This window comes from Phyllostomus hastatus, unplaced genomic scaffold, assembly GCF_019186645.2.
Source record: "Phyllostomus hastatus isolate PE091 unplaced genomic scaffold, TTU_PhHast_1.1 phas_scaffold_200, whole genome shotgun sequence".
Classification (NCBI taxonomy): Eukaryota; Metazoa; Chordata; class Mammalia; order Chiroptera; family Phyllostomidae; genus Phyllostomus; species Phyllostomus hastatus.
In genome coordinates this window covers 1,500,099-1,519,757 of record NW_025334016.1, presented here as the reverse complement: position 1 = coordinate 1,519,757, position 19,659 = coordinate 1,500,099, and the positions used below count along the sequence as shown (strand labels likewise).

Sequence of the window (19,659 nt, the reverse complement as noted above, 5' to 3'; positions counted from 1 at the left end):
GGTTTGGAGTGCTGATCCCCTGTGCAGACAACAATCCAAGGGAGAGGGAAGAAGGGGAGAAAAGGGGAGGAGGAGAGATATAAAAGTTTTATCTACTCAATGACAATGTTATCTATATCTTGTGTAGTGTAAATTTCAAATATAAAGATTTTCACCAGAATATCATAGGTGAATTAATCAGCCACTAGGGCCTTCTTTCAAAACCAACCTGAACTTATATTCAATAGAGCATCTACAACCTGCCTTACATTCCCAGGGAAAACTAACATGCATTCAGGAATTCCCAGGGTACCTTATGCTGATGAAATGTGGGCCTCATAGCAAACCCTGGAATCGTAGGAGTGCCTTCCTCCAGCTCAACAGAGCATATGCAGTTTTCTAATGTTCACTCTCCTCTGAGTTTGTAAATCTTCCTTGACTGTACTATTACTGTACTACTAAGTAATTTTTAAAATATTTTAGAAACAATTTCAGTTTTGTAATGTATTGCTTCTTCCATTCAATCCTGACTGGATACCTGCTGTTGTATGCCAGGTGTTGGTCTGGAGGCCAACACTGGCCTGGCGGTCAAAGGATAGAGCACCCCTGCATAAAGGCAGAAAATGCAGTATATGCCATCACTCACTGATCTGTTAACACGAATGAATTGATCTCCAGCCAATCATCTGAGTGCGACTTGAGAACAGAATTAATACTTATTTTGATTAGGGGTTCAGAGGGAGAAAGAAAAGGTCTAGTGCTCACAGGTCCTGAAGGTAACACCATGCTGATGGCTAAAGCTAAGAGGAAAATCAGAGCATGGCCTACCTGGGAAAGCAGAGATGGTAAAAGCAAAGAGAAAAGCCCAAAGAAGTATGAGAGGAGCAAGCAAAACTAATTTGCTCTCTCCACAGTACCTCAAGACCTTGCTTCTGCAAACCATTTCATTCATCTAAAAGAGAATGAAAATGATTTACAGCCACCAATACTCGTTTTGAAAGACCAGTGGCATCTGACTGGTTTTTATGCCAGTACAACTAAGCGACAGTCCACAATGGTGGTGGGAATAAGCCAGCAAAATCCAAATTTAGTTTCGGCCAAGTTTTTGATGGTGCCCTCCCTGGCATTTTTATTGAGACAAACCAGGACAGAGTGGGTAAAAAGAAGCCCCCCCACCATAGGCCTATATTGTGTTAGCAAATTAAAAAAAAAATGGGAGTTAGTGTACTAAGTTAGAGTAATAAACATTAATTGAGTACCTGCTAGATAAGCACTTTTCATACATTCCCATTCAATGCTTATAACCACCCGAAAGGGTTAAATATTATCTACCATATTTTACATGTAAGAAATCTGATATTCACTAAAGTGAATTGTATTGCCAAAGTCACACAACCAGATTACAATATAATTAGAGGTTGAAGTCACATTTGACTTCTAAATGTATTCCCTCACAACGTAATAATAGTAAAAAAGGAAATAGCAAAGTGAAAAATGTACAACTTTGCCATTGTAATGTGGTGGTTTGCATGAATATACTGCCCAAGCTTTAAATGAAAAATGCAAATTGAAATAGCACTATTTTTGCTCAGCATTATATTCTGAAAATACACATAACAGGCAATGCTTCCCACATACAATACTAGAGATAAAATTCTGCACTAAATTTGTGTTTCCAAGATACCAACTGGTACCACTGCCTTCTAGACACTGCATTATTTCAGAAAGTAGCTGGATACCAACTATGAAAACTATCCTATCTTGTTTAAACATAGGCCTAACATAAAAACTTAATTGTGCACACATTAAACATGTTTTGACATTAAACAGAGTTTATCAAAAATACAATTTTTTACCATTTTTAAAGGATTTTATTTATTTATTTTTAGAGAGGGAACGGAAGGAGAAAGAGAAACATCAATGTGAGGTTGCTGGGGGCTGTGGCCTGCAACCCAGGCATGTGCCCTGACTGGGAATCGAACCTGCGATGCTTTGGTTCGCAGCCTGTGCTCAATCCACTGAGCTACGCCAGCCAGGGCTGAAAAGTACATTTTAAAAGCCTTTAGCAAAGCTGACTAAATGCTTGATTGCGATTATTTGGACAAGGCTTTCTTGTGCCAGAGTCTGAGATCTTACCCCAGTGTATGAACTTCCAAATTGCAAATGTGCAGAAACAAATCTTAGCTATAACTCACAGTTGGGTTGAACTGGATGAATACAATCACTTTTTTAGCAAGTTAAAAAGCTCTTTCAACTCTTATTAAAAAAATACAAGGTAATTGTTGGCTACATCAACACTGATCATTGTTACCTACTTTCTGGAGTTACCAGCTTACCAAGGGTCCTGAATGATAAGAGAAACATCCAGACTACTCTATCATGAATGTTCAGAGTAGACACTAAGCTTACTAATATAATTGGAAACCACCTTAAATATGGGTTCTCAATATTTAGTTTTCTAACATGGAATAACAGTTCAAGCACCCTGAACTGGGTTGAAAATCACTGATCTAAAGACTTGACACTCTTTGTAAATATGGATGAAAATTTTCATTTAAAAATAAAAACAAACATTTTCATTGAGATGTAATTGACATATAACATTGTATTAGTTTTAAGTGTAAAAATATTTTTGTATAATGTTTAGGCATCATTTTAGGCCCAAGGCCATGATCAACATACTACATTATTTCATCCTTATATGTGTTTATACATTTAAATGACTGATAGTTCAATAAATGATTCTTGCTATTGGCTTTTCTTATTGTACTTCCATCAATTATATGGACAAAGGTAAGACATTTGACTACCTGAGTTTCCCCTTCTCCTGTTTTTGGGGGGTTTCACAAATAAATGGCATTAATGATGATAAGAATCTTTAAAGGCCTTTTCCTTGGAGATAAAAGTATATTTGCTGTTCATAAGTAGGAGTAATTATGGGATAATTATGAAGTCCCATACTTATGCTGAAAAAAACTACTGCACTAGTTAACAATGAGAGAAAACATAATTTAAAAAATTTAGGGATTCCCATTTCTACAATATTTTGGAAGAGAGATTCAGAGAATTGTCTCCCAATTGAAAATTTAAGTTTAAATACACATACAAACAGAGCAAGCAGGAATCACTTCTGTGACCTTGATTTAGGACAGAAGCTACTAAAGCGTATGCTGACCACTAAGGCCTAACCATCTTCACCTCAATATTAGTCTTATGCAAAAAATAAAGCTTTTACTTCAGACAAAAGGAAATTTCATCACACATTTCACTACCACAAATAAGCAAAAGGCCATTATCGCAGTTGTATAATTTGCTACTTACTAATCCTGTAATGATGGAAAGTAATATTAGCTTTTTTCATTCTAATATTTACCCAAAACAGAGAGGTTGCTTTCTGGTTATTAAGGAGAGCATTTGCCACCATGTTTTAAGGCATTCAGTCATTAACACATTATCTCTGCCATGCCTTCACACATAGTGTTTTTGTTTGCTTTCCTTTACAGTTCTGTATTTTCATATCCAGGCTGAGTGACTACTCACTATTTTTCCATTTTTCTAAAGTTTCTTGACATAGAAAGATAATTTTGCAATCAAGGTAGAACTTGGCTTTGTCTCCCTAACTAGTAAATCTAGTTTACAGACTGTTTCTCTCTCACAGTTAATGGTATCACCTGTCTTAGAGTTGCTTAGTAACCAAAGTATTGCACAGTTGACTCTCCTTTGCCCCTTATTTCTCCACATTCAACTTTCATCAAATGCAGCTGCAGTGGACATTCTGCGGCATCAGTCATATCATCTGCTTTCAGAAATGAAGGACTTATTTCTGCAGCTACTGGGAATAATGCTGGAAGATGACCATCAATCAGGTAAGCTCTCTTTAGGCATTGCCTTGCTTGAAAGAAGGAAGCTTTGTCCAAGGTCAAACCTCTTTCCACATGTATCCCACTTTCCATGACTGACCAATACAGCAGTATACAGGTGCAGTCCTCTCCTCTCAACTTGGGACAATTCTGAAAGGCCATCTAAGCTTCAGAGGCCCCCATGAGTTGTCTGAACCCATCACTGGGCTCATATGGAAGCTCAGCTTCCCTCTGTGGCCAATATACTTTTGAACTTTCCTTCCACAAGTGTTGATCACAACACATTTTGCCAATAAATGTCCTGAATACTAATCTTCCATCTCAGAGTTTGATTCCCTGGAAATCCAAGCTGTTCAAGCATCATTTTCCCTTTTTATTTCTCTTAAAAGTGCCCCTCTGTTTTTTAATCCACTACCACTGGCTGAGTTTGGTCTTCCCCTATTCTTATATAAGAAAGGTCAGTCCTAGCTTTTTGTTCCATGGCCAGATGGGCATTCAAATTTGAAATTCCACACAGGCACACTTGAAACCCAGTTGCAACTCACTGCTGGCTGATGTGCAAATTCCAGATCTATCCATTTCTCAAAATTTTTACCTACCGACCAATATGCTATCACACTCACTATAGTACATACTCCCAGTGCCCCATGAAAATCCCCTCTGCATAGAGATCCTTTACACACCAGTGGTTCTGTATGATTCTTTTTCAGTGGGGACTCACTGCCCGAAGTGCAAACTTGAATCAATGATGGATAGGAGTTAATGGACAAATGCCCCAACCTCTTTGCCTTTTGGTGTGACATTTCTCTCAGAAGGTTCCCAGTGAGGTTCCCCATGTCTCAGGGGTAATCTGATATCTGGCTTACTTTTTATTGACTTTCTCCCTTCAGCATCTTACGATAAGTTGTCAATGAATGCCAATTGATAGGTTCTGTGACTTTAAGTGAAACAACATATACCAAAACCAATATTATCATAGGCTAATTGATATAAACAAGAGAGATGTTCTTATGGCAGTGCATCAATGTTATAACAAACAACTGACATTGAACAAAACCACATTATTTGAGGACCTACAGTACTTCCCCATTTGCTCAGAGGGCTTCCTGTGATCATCTCTCAAATAAACTGCTTGCAATTAAATCCTTTTCTCGGGTTTTGCTTTTGGAAAAAGACACAAGCTAATCTTAAGAACTGATTGAAGAGAATATTGCTAAAGGCTGCAAAACAGATAGAGCTCTCAGATATGATAGCCCTCTGTCACCCCTTCTGTCTGTCTTATATATTACCTTCAGAGTTGTCTTTCTGAAAAGTTGACTCAGGCCCCTCAGTAATCCTCAGTGGCTCCCACTGAAATAAGAAGTAAAACAAAACTCTGCCCAACAAAGTCTGCCTATATTTCTAACTGTATGTCACTCTGCCTTCCTGCCACACACACACAGTCCAGACACACTGCTCTATTAATTATTTACAGAAAGTGTCTTTTCTGTGTTCATAATATGAGTGTTTCCTCTGCTGGAATGCCATCCCTACCAATGGGCTGATAAATCTTTTTGAGGTCCAGATCAAAGCCATTATCCCTTAAGAAGTCCTCTAGGACTCCTACTGTTAGGGATAGATATTTCCCACTACAACCCTCCCCAGTGCTGTATGTACACTTTGCGTACATCAGAGTATATCTTGTACTGAGATGATTTATGGATATCCATTTCCATTAACCAGATGGAATTCTTAGGACTCAAAAAGCCGTATCATCTATTTTTGTATTCAGTGGTAAGATTCAAAATAATGAACAAGCCTACATTCCAGCTCTGACCAATCAGGGAGAACATAGTATCAAAGTTCTGTGGCATCGTGATGTGTTTAAAGCTTTAGTTGCTGCTAGGCTGTCAGAAAGTCCAGGGGGTGTGGGGGAGGGGCTACGGTGGTTAGAATGGCAAGAGTTATGTACAGTAGAACTCAATTGAGTATTTGCCAACCTATAAGGAAAAACATCTATTATAATGTTTTAACAGAGCATAACTGGTTGCATGTCAGTTTTGTTCATAACTACTATGCTTATCAAGGCTTCCCCAGTTACAGACTTTTTGTGAATAATTGTTATATAATAAAAACAGAATTGAAAATTACCACAAAGTGATCTTTTAAAGACCACTGATACACACCTATATACTTCTTTAAACAGCACAAATGGGAACATTCTCAATACTTTCTAGTCTACTTTTCTTTATAGTCTATCAGATTAACAGCTGTTCAGAAGCAATTATATTTGCACTACTTAAATTATTGTTGACGTCTTCCAATAGCAACGTCAATAAAAATGGGATTAGCCTTCTTTACAGGCTCAGTTTCTCCACATCACAATGGCAACATTAATTCAATTCTAAGAGATCACCCTGGGAAGAACAGTCAGAATCATGTTTTGTAAATATTTTTCAAAATAATGAAGCCTGCAAAATCTCTTGTGTAACCAGCAACATTTGTTAATTCATCCTCACTTTACAACATACCCTGAGTTGCCTTTCATGTCCCCACATTCCTCCAGCTAAAGGCCTTCAAACTAATACAGGAAGAGTCTGTATCTGATTAGTGAAACTATGTATTGAAATTTTATGGTCTCAGAAATGCTGCCAAATCCAACAAAAAAATGACTATATGAAGAAACACATTATTTAATTTTTCTTAGCTTCATTTCTATAACTTTAAGAGTCTGATTCAGAGACTAGGGAATTTGTTTTGTTTAAGGGAGTCATAAACATTGCGAATTCAACAATATTCCACAGTTTGAGGTTCCTCTTATGTTCCTTCTCAGACACAGAACTCACTGCCTTTTATACAAAATGAAACTGAGATTTATTATGTTCATCAAAAATAATGGCAAAGAGTTAAAATCCTAAAACTAAAAAAAAATTAGAATTAGCATTTGAAGATTAAAATGAAAGTGAGATTTATATTTCTTAAAACAAATTTTAATCTGAATTACAAAATATGACAAAATATGGTACTTCACTGAAATGCTTGGAATAGGCTCACTATAGTTCAAAATCTACCTATCACATGGAGAATTATTACTGGGCTTTGTAAAGCCAAATGTCTGCAAAGTGATGGGAAGGTTTCAGAAGATGCTAATGACTATGACGGTGGTAAAATCTGAGGTTAAGCAGAGTGTGGGGATGGGCAGGTTGGTTCTTCCCTCACAGCACATTCTATTACAGAGGTAGTAACTGGATCATTGTTTGCCATTCTCAAATTTCCCTTCTGCTTGTTAATGGGATTGGTATCCAGTCTACTCTGTACTTTCTTCTTTGGTGCAGCTTTCTATAACTTCTATGCTGGATATAGACCCTTTCCTAAAACATTCTTTATTGAGGCAAGCAGGGATGAGAAGCTAGTTCTTTATTTCCAGGGCATACAAGATTGCTACTAGGTGTATGCTTTCTATACCTCTAACTAGTATCTATATACCTACATTACAATGATTTCCTCAGCAGGATCCAACCACCATGGGGCATTTAATTTTCTTCCAAATAGGATAACTTATCCCTTTGATGAGTCACAGCCCCTCTGTTCTTCCATATTACTCTTGTACACTTTTCACCACCTCTCCCTGGAAAAGCTTATAAGACTAATCTTTACCCCCACTCCCAAGCAAGCAATTCTGTTCAGGGGCCACCAGGGTAATTTGTATAAATGAATGCTTTGTTAAACACACAGTAAGAAAACTTCATATCTATCAAAGATTTTAACCTATTGTTCATGTATCAATTAAGTGCACATATGTTTTTATTATATCTAGTCCTATAAACATTCTCATAGGATGCTGTCTGGTTCATAAATTGGTATAGCTATTTGAAAGTATCACAGTTTTAAATGTCAATTCCCTCAATTAAGTATTTCTATTTTTAGGAATTTGTCCCACAAATAAATTCCAATAAATGGCCAAGAGAGCATAGTACTAGACATAAAATGTGGGCCCCAAAGCTCTGATTATTTAGAAAGGTAATGACTGAAATGGAAAGCTTCCATTTCCCTCTGGGTCAATTATTAGAATGGGAAAAAGTAAATGACATTTTTATATCTTCTGTTTACATATCTGGACTACTGTGATAGTTAAAAATATTTTATTAATGGTTTGGTTACCTTTGAATATTCCACTTTTCAAAGACCTTATGTGTACAACATATGGAACTCTATCAGCAGGCTCTATGGTGATTTGTCTTTCTCCCCACAGTATTGGAAGATTTGAAGATACCTGGAAAAGAGAATTTAAAACCAAGAATTATATATCAATATTTACATGAAATCAATATAACAAGCCAAAAGCATAGGAAAAATGGAATTTAAACACTTTCATTAACACTGTTCATTTTTAAATAAAAAAGCAAGCCAAAAAGTGCTACCTACAACAAAAGAAAAATATGGGACCTATCAAAAAATAGAACGAAAAATATTCTTACAAAACAGAACAATGTTTATTTTCTGTGGCTACTCGTAGCAAGATCCACTGATGCTTGGACAATCTGGGTATCTTTTATAGACCATTTCTCTATGCAATTCAATGTACAAAGGGTGAACCATTTCAATTAATTTCTACATCAATATTAATAGAGCATATAAAGAATATTTAAGCAACATATGTGTACAACTCTAGTTAAACCCAATTTTCAGCATACTGAATATTTATATTTTGCCACCCCCCCACTGCCCAAACATTAATCTATCTTGGGTCTCTACAAATTTGCCTATTCTGAACAATCCACAGAAAAGAAATCATACAATATGTGGTCTTTTTTGACTGGCTTTTTTCACTTAGCCTAATGTTTTCAAGGTTCATCTATATTGTGATACATATCAGTACATCATTTATTGATGAATGGTATTAAATTGTATGATATGGCATATTGTATATATTTATAAGTTGATGAAAGTTTGAGTCGTGTCTATTTTTGTCTATTATGAACAATGCTGTTATGAAAATATGTACAAGTTTTTGAGTGGACATAGATTTTCATTTCTTATGGACATACATCTTGGAGTGGAACTGCTCAGGCATATGATAATTCAAATGTTTAAGCTTTTAAGTTACAACCTTCCAAAACTGGTTTCCAAAATGGCTATACCATTTTTCTTTCCCACCAACAAAGCATGATGGTTCCTATTTTGCTACATCTTCTCTCAAAGTGTTCATTGCCTGTTATTTTGATTATAGCCATCCTAGTGGAGTGGTACCTCATTGTGATTTTCATTTACATTTCCTTAATGACTAATAACATGGAATATCTTTTCACCTGCTTATTGCTCATTTGAATTTACTCTTTGTACAAATATCTATTCAAATTCTTTGCAAATTTTCCAAACTGCATTACTTATCATTTTATTATTGATCTTTACATACTTCAGAAATAAACCCTCCCTAGCTGGTGTGGCTCAGTGGATTGAGTGCCAGCCTGCAAACCAAAGGGTTGCCAGTTCGATTCCCAGTCAGGGCACATGCCTGGGTTGCAGGCCAGGTCCCCAGTAGGGGGCACACCAGAAAGACAATCACACATTGATGTTTCTCTCCCTTAAAAATAAACAAATAAATAAAAGCCTTTAAAAAAAGGGAAAGAAAGCCCTCATCAGGTACATAGCATGTGGATATTTTCTCTCTTTTTTTCTGGTTTGATGTTTCACTTTCTTCAAGCATCATTTGAAGCACAATCATTCTAACTTGAAGTACAATTTATTTATTGTTTTGTCACTTGTGTTTTTGGTGTCATATCTAAAAAATAATTGCTTAGCCTAACCCAAAGTCATGAAGATTTACTGCTATATTTTCTTCTATGATATTTATTATATCTATTCAATTTTGGTCTATGATCCACTTTGAGTTAACTTTTGCACATGGTATGATTTAGGGGTCTAAATTCATTCTTTTGTATGTGACTATACAATTGTCTCAGCACCATTTTTTAAACACACTTTTCTGTTTCATTGAAGTCTCCTGGTATCTTTGTCAAAAATCAATTAACTATTATTATAAGGATTTATTTCCAGACATTCTATTCTATTCCATTTATCTACATACCTACCTTATGCCAGTATCACATTTTCCTTATTAATATAGTTTTGTAGTTAAGGGTTTGTAGTAAGTTTTAGAATCAGGAAGTATAAGTCATCCAGTTTTTTTCCTTATTTCACAAGATTGCTTTCTCTATTCTGTGTCTCTTACATTTCTATGTGAATTTTAGGATTACCTTAACAAATTCTGCAAAAATGTCAGTTAGGATTTTGATATTGTGTTGAATCTGTATATCCATGTGGGTAACAATGTCAGCATAACATTATTAAGTCTTCTAATCCATGATCATAGGATATATTTCTATTGATTGGAAATTTATTTAATTTCATTCAATAATGTTTTGTAATTTTCAACATAGAAGTTTTGCCCTTGATTTGCCAAACTTGCTCCTAATCATTTTTATTATTGCTGATGCTATTGTAAATTATGGATTTCACTTTGGACTGTTTACTGTAAACATATAAATGGTAGAATTTTTTTATATTTATCTTATATCCTGCTAATCTTCTGAATTCACATAGTAGTTTTGATAGCATGTTTAGTGAATTTCTTATACTTTTCTACTTATAAGATCATGATATCTACAAAGAGATATTCTTCTTTTTCAATGTAGATGCCTTTTATTTCTTGTTCTGAACTAATGGCACTAGCTAATACCTTCTAGTACAATGCTCAACAGAAGTGGCAAGAGTGGAAATCCTTATGTTATTCCTGACCATAGGGAAAAAATCATTAAATGTTTTCTCATTAAGTATGATATTAGTAGCCCTGGCTGGTGTAGCTCAGTGGATTGAGCGCGGGCTGGGAACCAAAGTGTCCCAGGTTCGATTCCCAGCCAGGGTACATTCCTGGGTTGCAGGCCAGAACCCCCAGCAACCGCACATTGATGTTTCTCTCTCTCTCTCTCTCTCTCTCTCTCTCTCTCTCTCTCTCTCTCTCATCTCCCTCCCTTCCCTCTCTAAAAATAAATAAATAAAATCTAAAAAAAAAAAAGTATGATATTAGTTGTGGAACTTTCACAGATGCCCTTTAGCATGTTTCAAGAACACATGGAATAGTCTCCAGGACAGACCATGTCTTTGGACATAAAATAAGCCTCAATAAATATAAGGACTGGTATCATACATAGTATGTGTTTTAACGATAATGGTACTAGAAATAAAAAATTTAAAAAATTGGGAAATTCTTAAATAGGTGAAATTTTAAACAACATAGTCCTAAATAACCAACATGTCAAAGAAGAAATCCCAAGGGAAATTAGAAAATATTTTGAGCCCATATTAATTAAATTATTGGGCATATTAAAATGCTTCCTTTCTTTTGCTATACTTTTCAACTCCAGAATTTACTATGTATATTTGTTGACACTGCCTGTGTATTGAAACTTTTCATTAATTCTTCAGACTAGATTCCTTTGAGTTCATTAAACATATTTATAAAGTGATGTGGACCTCGGCTTGCGGGGTCCACGTCATTATGGATGAAATGTGAGACAAATTCACATGGACTACTGAGTCCAGTGGAGGAAAAGGGACAGCATGCTTTTTCTCTCAAGGGGAGCAAAAATGTCAGCCCTGGCTCCAAAGAGCTTTTATTGTCTTACTGGGCACATTAAAAGAAGATCCTCATTAACTATGCACTGGCTTGCTCTAAGTGGTTACCTTATACAGAAAACAAAGGAGAGGATGCTGGCAATCACATCACAGAAGAAGGGATATTTGCAAATGAAAAGGCAAAAGTAGTTGAACCAGTTATACTCAGCCTTGGAAGGATTGGCATGGTTTTTAGGAAGTTGCTTTGCAGTAAATGTCCTCAATTCAGGGTGAGGGAGTTTTAGCAAAAAGCAAGACTCATAGTGGCCTAGGTACATTGCAGGCCTGATTCCCCATGGGAAAACTTATCCGTGGGCGTGGGTCCTGTGCATCTCTGAGTGGGACCTGGGCCCACACCACACAGAGTGGTCTCCCACAATAAAGGTTTGTTTAAAGTCTTTGTCTACCTAGCCAACTGTGGGCCTCTTCAGCTTCTAGTGACTGCTTATTTTCCTGTGTATGGGTCATACTTTCATGTTTATTTCCTTTTGTTTTGCCTCATCGATTTTACTGTTTTTGTTGAAAAATGTATATTATATATGCTAGTATAGCCATTTTTGAAATCAGATCAGTACTTCTCCATGTTTTGTTCTTTGTTGGTTTAGTGACTGTTCTGAACTAAATCTGCATTCACAGGAGTGTGTGCCCACTGACATCCCTGCTTAATTAGCTTAGTAGCCAGGAATAATTTGTCATGGATTTCTTTAAATGCCTTAAAACAATAAATCATCAAAGTGTGTTGTGGCATGCTTTGACCACTTGGGTAATTATTTATAACTCTGCCTTATTCTTCATTTCCAGTTCACACAGTGCCTCTGTGTGAGACAGAACTGAAAAAAACTGGCATCCTGTCAGATATTTCCTGGGCAAGTGCAGAACTCTGCACATGCATGTGGCCTGAACGTTCCCCAGGGACATCTCATTCCCCAGATCTTCCCTTCAAGTTTTTGGCCAAATTCTTGTTGGTCATAACTGTTACTGTAGCCTCAGGCAACTGCAATGTCAAACAATAACTGTTGAACAGTTTTGGCAAATGCCCTGAGGATAGAAATATAAAAATATTAGGAAGACCTGGGGCACATGAACAGAATTATTTATACTTTAATGAAATAAAATTTAATTAATTTAATGGGTATTTTCCTTAATTACAGAAAGGGCTGCACTAAAAATGTACCCTCTATAAGTAAATTAACCAGATTCTTCAGTTTTATTTGTGGGTTAAAGTGATAGAAATATAGACTTTAATTATCATTGTTTGTGAGAATAATTTTGCTATGAATAGAATTCTACTTCTACTTTTAATTAGATACAGTTAATATAGCATAATTACTTTTAAAAACTTACATTTTAAACAGTGCATTCATTCTGAAGAACAGAGTATTAAAAACTTATAGACATCATCACCATAACAGTAAAATAAAATAACCAATGTTATGAAATTACGCAGTTTTCTTTAACCTGTTTTCATCAAACTCTTAAGACAGGATTCCTTGCTTACCAGTAAATTCTGAAAGGTGAAAAGTAGTAGAAAAATATTTTTTTTCCTTATTTTTAAATAATAAATCTAAGTAGTCATGATTTTTTTCCTTCCTTCCTTCCTTCTTTCCTTCCTTTCTTCCTTCTAAATGCCACATATTAATTACATGTGTATCTGTTCATTAAATAAAACTTCCTTTAAAACTATTATGTGCTTGACACTATGGATTTATGCTAGTTATAAAACTATGGATAAGAGAGACATGCCCTTTTCCCACAGTTTATAATCTGGTGGAGAATAATAAACAGGCAATAGCAATATGAGGCATGTATGATGGTGAAACAGGTACAAAAATGCTGTGGAAGCACATGAATGGTATTTACTCCAGGTTTATGGGAATAGGGAAGGATTTTTTTAAAAGTGTCATCTAGAACTTGTCCTAGACAATGAAAAGGAGTTAGACAAACACAAGGACATGGAAGATAGGGAGTTGGACTGAGATTTCCAGATGGTAGCAAAAGGAAATGTTCACATACAAAGGCCTAAGTGTTGCTGGAGCCAAAAGTGGTAAGACATGAAGCTGAGCAGATAAGCTTTTAAAGGACAGTAAAAGCCACTTTGAGGAGTATGTACTGCATCCTGAAGGGAAGAGGTGACATGGAAGAGTTTTAGCAGAGGAATGACAAAAAGAGATTTGTGTTCATAATATTGATTCCATCTGCAACCCAGCAAGGAAAGAAGAAGAAAACCAAAGCACATATTTTCCAAGATCATAAAAAAAGCAGAGGGTATGGTGGGATTACAGACTGGTACAACCACTATGGAAAACAGTATGGAATTTTCTCAGAAAACTAAAAATGGATCTGCCTTTTGACCCAGCAATTCCACTGCTAGGATTATATCCTAAGAACCCTGAACTACCAATCCAAAAGAACCTATGCACCCCAATGTTCATAGCAGCACAATTTACAATAGCCAAGTGCTGGAAGCAACCTAGGTGCCCATCAGTAAATGAATGGATCAAAAAACTACGGTATATTGACACAATGGAATTCTATGCAGCAGAAAGAAAGAAGGAGCTACTACCCTTTGCTATAGCATAGATGGAACTGGAAAGCATTATGCTAAGCGAAATAAGCCAGGTGGTGAAAGACAAATACCATATGATCTCACCTTTAACAGGAACCTAATCAACAAAACAAAGAAACAAGCAAAACATAACCAAAGACACTGAAATAGAGAACAGGCTGACAATGACCAGAGGGGAGAGGAGAGGGAATTTCAGGAGAAGAGAGCAAGGGTTTGAAGGAACTAGTGTAAAGGACACATGGACAATAACAACAGGGGTGGGGGGGGGAGTGAAGATGAAAGGGAGGTGGGGAGCGCTGGGGGTAGGATGGGATGGGGGTAAAGGGCAGAAAACTGTACTTGAACAACAATTAAAGAAATAAAAAATAAAAAATAAATAATACATATATGGAAAAAAGCAGAAGGTAAATCCTGAGAATTTCCAAACTTTGGCAGTATCCTCTAAAACTGAATTCAGATGCCTGTGATGGATAGATATTTGAAACTTCTTTCAAGGATTCTATTGAGCACACAATAATTTGTAGATCAATATGGGAGTGGGGAGTAGAACATTTATTTTGTGATTGGCTGAAACAAATCTAGCAAGGAGAGCTAAGTGTAAAACTCATAAAAAATAAACATGCAAATAATTATGCATTTCTTCACATGAAGAAATGTGAATATTATTCACACTGGTAAAAAGACAGAATACATTTTTGGAATTTTGTGTTTATAGGTTTCACATTAAAATTACAAAACATGTTTAAAATTCTTTTGAAAATACCTTGTATTATTTAGTACAATTTCTACAAGTGAAAATACACATGACTCAAGTAGATTTTAATATGTCTTATGATTATATACTAATACTTAGAAATGAAACTTGTTCAGAACTAATTCAGCTTTATAATTGCAATGAAACTTAATACCTGTTAGACTAATAAAAAGTAGAATTCTAAATATTCTTTAGTGTCATTGTTTCACCTAGTTAAATATAAGTTAATGATTTAAATGTTCATATAACTCAAAATACTCCCACTAAAAAAAAATCTTACCTTGTATATTACCATGTCCTTTTCATAATTAGGCACCATTATGGTTCTATCTTCTTGGACTCCCACATTACAGTTTGCAACGATGCGTTCCAAGGCCACGGGTCTTTTGCCAATCCCTTTCAAGGCAAAGATATGCTCCATACCATCTGTTTTATTTTCTACAGTAAGTTTGCCCTGTGACAAATAAACCAAATTTCAGCTCCTTAGGAGTCACAGTTGGATGCCATACAACCTCTACTGGCCTATTAATCTTGAATCTGAGTAATGAAATGAGCATTCACAGAGGTGTCAGCCATTTACTCTTCTAGTTTAGGTACAGTACCTCAGCTGAAAGACTAAGATGACTTTCCTGTGAAAGTCTCACTATTTCTCTTTACTTTTTCTAAATACAGAGTTTAGATAGGCATTCTGTTACATGGCAAGTACATGAGTGTTTACATCCTTGTCAAATAAATATGTCTTCAGAAACTAATTTCTGAAATACTAACTTCCTTAATGAATAAAAACAATAGGAGCAATGATTTTATTTTTTACACATTTTATATAAAAATAATCTAGATATAAGTAATGGCAGCCAATGGCATTGCAATTTTCACAATGTTTAGCTCTCAAACTAAAACATTTATTAGAGTTTCAAGCAGAGTGAACACAAATGATCAAATTCATGAAAATATAACTTATCTGAAAAAAGATTTACCATAAATTATATAGGTTAATGTAATACATTGTTTTATTGACACACTAACACTAGGTAAATAGTATCGATGAGTTCATACCATAACCTCACGTTCCAAAACAGGTTTGAATGTGAGAGGGTACTCTAAAGTTTCTCCTGGTCTAACAGATACTTCAGGAGGTCCATCAAATGTTTCTCCTTCTATAGTCACACGATATTTGCATTCCTTCTTGGTTCTATTAGTCTAAAAAGCATGAGAAAGGTAGATAAATATCAGAGAGATATTTATGAAGTTGAATTACATATTAATTCTTGGTGGTTTTCATAAAATCATATATTGTATTTTTGAGTCTATCTCTTAAGAATCTCCATTTGAAAGTCATATTTGTTAAGAACAACTATCAAAAATGTGAACATGAGGCACAAGAATGACTATATGCTCGTTCAGTGTCATACAGGAGCCTTGCCTAACAGGTTGATCCATGGATTATTGACATCTAAAGAAATATTCCCTTGTTGGACTTATTAGGGGTTTAAATGATAAAATTGTCTTGGGGGTTACACATTTTACTCCTAGTAATTGGCCACAAAAAAGTGTTCTAACTGTAGATTGCTTGCATAGCAAAGGTTACATATGTCATCAGAGCAAGGTTTTGTGCTTTGAGCAGACTTCTGTTATATCTTTAATAATTAAACAAATAAAAGACAATTTATCAGTCAAAAATTCAAAATTCCTTATAATTATATTACCTTCTTTTATGCTATATGATCACTTTGAGTGATAGATAGCTAAGATACAGCCAATCGTTGTTCTTAGTGTCCATAAACTCATCTTAATAGCATCAAGATAACAAATGAATTTGGAGCAGAGTGATCAGAGAGTCCATTAGTCTGCTTCGTGGAGCCAGGAGGCATAGTTTTTGAGTGGGAATTTGATGATAGGTTAAGGAAGTTAAAGTTAATTTTTTTACACAAAGAGATCCCCTTAATTTTTTTACACAAAGTGATTAATCAGGTGAGTAACACAATGACATTTATATTCAGGAATAAAGCTCTGACTTCAATGTAGAGAAATAAACAGGAACTGATAATGCATTTAGAAATCAATAATAGTTCAAGATGAGACTTTGGAACACTTTAATTGAGATGGTGGTAGTGAGAATGAAGAAAAATACAAAAAAAAATGTTCGTACTTACTATTGGAATTTTCTGGGTAAGGGTTTGAAATGTGGGTGTTTCAAATTTAATTCCAGTGGCTGGATACTCATCAGCCACCACACCTTCAACATAATACAGACGTACATCATAGTTTGACACCAACAAAATTTGGCAAGGGTAGCGCCCAGGAGGTGCAGGAGTAAATCGTAAAGAAATTACAAAAGATCCATCTGGAACTATGAAAATAATTTAAAAATAGTTGAATTATTTTAAATGGCATACATCCTAAAATCATTTGGGGTAAAGCAATGTTTAATATTACTGCATTTAATTGTATAATCTAGAAGAGACTGGTTTATGACAAGGTAACACACTACCTTTAAATCTTCATGGCATAACAAGCAACTTTATTTGTCAATGACAAATAGGTCATTCATAGGTCAGAGGAGGGTCTGCTCCATAAAGTCATTCAGGGACCCATGCTGTGAAAGATGTATCATCAGAAATACCTGTCCTCCTTCCCTGACAGGTCAGGTGAAGAGGAGTGGTTGTGAGTGTGTTCATGGACTGACTTTTCAATGCTCAGCCCCAAAGTATCACAAATTACATTTAGTTTGCCAGAACTAGTCATATGGCTCTATCTAACTGAATGGGAGCTAAGAAATAAGACAGATATTTGGAATATTTGGTAAGCATTATTGTTTTCCAGATTTCTGGACTTATGGGTGCTCTGTCCCATATCAAAATAATTTGCAACTTGACCAACAGATAGAAAAAATTTTTTCTTAGTTAATAATCTAAGGAAGCACAAAGAACTATGTCTAATTAATACTTCTCATATCACCTTGTTATGCCATTTACCTTAAGTTAATTGGTAATATCATTTCTTATGATGGGTATGCTATCTATGTTGGCCCCTTCCTTCCAAGCAATACTACTTTTTCTGAGAAGATCAGCATTTTCTTATTCTCCATAAAATGAGAAAGCCATTATAAAAACCTCTCAACTCTAAAGTAGGATGCAGTATAAGAATATAACAGAAATTTCAACTAATGCCAAAGTATTTAAGTAGTACATGAAAAAACAAATGATAAAAAATATTTAGAAGCCTAATTCTGCAAAGTTCTCTCAAACCAAGAAAATGAACCAAGCTTATCAACCAATGGACCAGACAGATATTATTGTTACAGAACAACAAGGGGGGCCTGGGACAATATACTATTACCGGAAAGAAAACCCCAGGTCTGTTATGTCCGCCACCTATAGGAAAGATATCTCTCTCAATGCCAGAGATTCGTGAAAAGGAAAGGAAATTTTATTTAATGGTATACAGACTTAAAGTAGTGACCTAATGTCTTCATCAAAATCCTAAAGTCCCTTAAAACACCCACACACAGACACAGTCCTTCCTTTCCCCTTTGCCCAGTCCAGAGTACTGTATCTCAGGAAAGGAAATAGAAGTCCATGGCTCAGGCAGTCCCCAGTTCTTCCCAGTAATCCATGCTAGGCTGGTAAGCCTCCCTCGGTTCCCGGCACTATCAGCTGTGTTGCCGGGATCTCTGCTAAAGCTGGGTCGTGGTTCCTTCTTCTAAAGCTGTGGGGGTCCCCACTCTGGCAAAGCCATGTGGTTCTCTCTCCACTGCTCCAGCCACATGGTCCTCTCTCCCAGGGCCCCAGGAGTTCCCACTCAGTCAAAACCGCATGGTTCTCTCCACTCAGGGCCACGGGGGGGTAGGGGGGCATGTCACCACTCTGCCAAAGCCGAGTGGCGGTTCTCTGCTAAAGCTGCATGGTGATTCTCTCTCGCGGGGCTGCGGGAGTCCCCACTCTGCTATCCCCACTCTGCTAAAGATGTGTGGTTCTCTCTAATGGCTGCTGCACCTGGGTTTAAATCCCCACGCCAGTCTCCCTCTGCAGCCCCATTTCCAACTCCTCCTACAATTGGCCTCACATGCCAGAACTCATATCCTTCTAGCTTTACTGGACTTCCATCATGAGTATGGGCAGGTGTGGCCCCATGTCCTGGAGCCAATCATCTCCAAGCTCCCATGCAGGCGCTGTAACTCGGGGGACCTGCCCCCAGTTACATCTTGGTGGGGAATTTACTTCCATCCCCCTGGCTCAGAGCATGGCAGCAGCTATTTAACATATCTATGTAACAAGTTAAAGGTTATAGATGTGTTAAATGACCACGCCAGAGGTTAGCTGCAAGGCTGTTGCTATGCGAAACAGCTCTCAATGGCCCTGCTCCATGTGTCCCTTCCCCCAACCTACACCTGTCGGGGGGGCGGTGAGGACATCTTAATATTTCCTGAATACCTTGAGTTCTGGACCCCATTTCAAATGCCTATGTGGGGTCCCCCCTCTTGGCTGCACCCTGTAACATTATGACATTAATTGGTAATAATTTCAATTGACCTGCATTTAATAACACAAATATTAAAAATGGCAAATTTGTTTCCAAGCACACTGAAGTTTGTACACCAAGAAAATCAGCCCCTCCTGCAAGAACAATAATTGCTTTCAATCATTTTTCAAATAAATTGAAGATCTGTATGTGTGCTATAAGTTACATGTGATGTACTATATATTATAAAATATATTAGTTATGTATTATATGGCATATATTGCATGCTGTATATTGCTGTATGTCATGTATTGTATTTACACACTGTATATTCAAACACAATGTTAATGGATCATATTGGAAATCTATGTTACATCTAACCAAAT

The 19,659-nt window shown here is 36.3% G+C and overlaps 1 protein-coding gene across 1 annotated transcript in view; it reads right to left on the bottom strand.

Annotated features, from left to right (window-relative positions):
* The window catches only part of CFAP47 (cilia and flagella associated protein 47), a 333,438-nt gene that overhangs the window by 99,478 nt on the left and 214,301 nt on the right, over positions 1 to 19,659 (bottom strand). Inside the window, 4 exon segments of the mRNA XM_045860609.1 lie at positions 7,980 to 8,091; positions 15,093 to 15,266; positions 15,869 to 16,012; positions 16,966 to 17,162. Of these exon segments, the coding sequence (XP_045716565.1) occupies positions 7,980 to 8,091; positions 15,093 to 15,266; positions 15,869 to 16,012; positions 16,966 to 17,162 (627 nt within the window).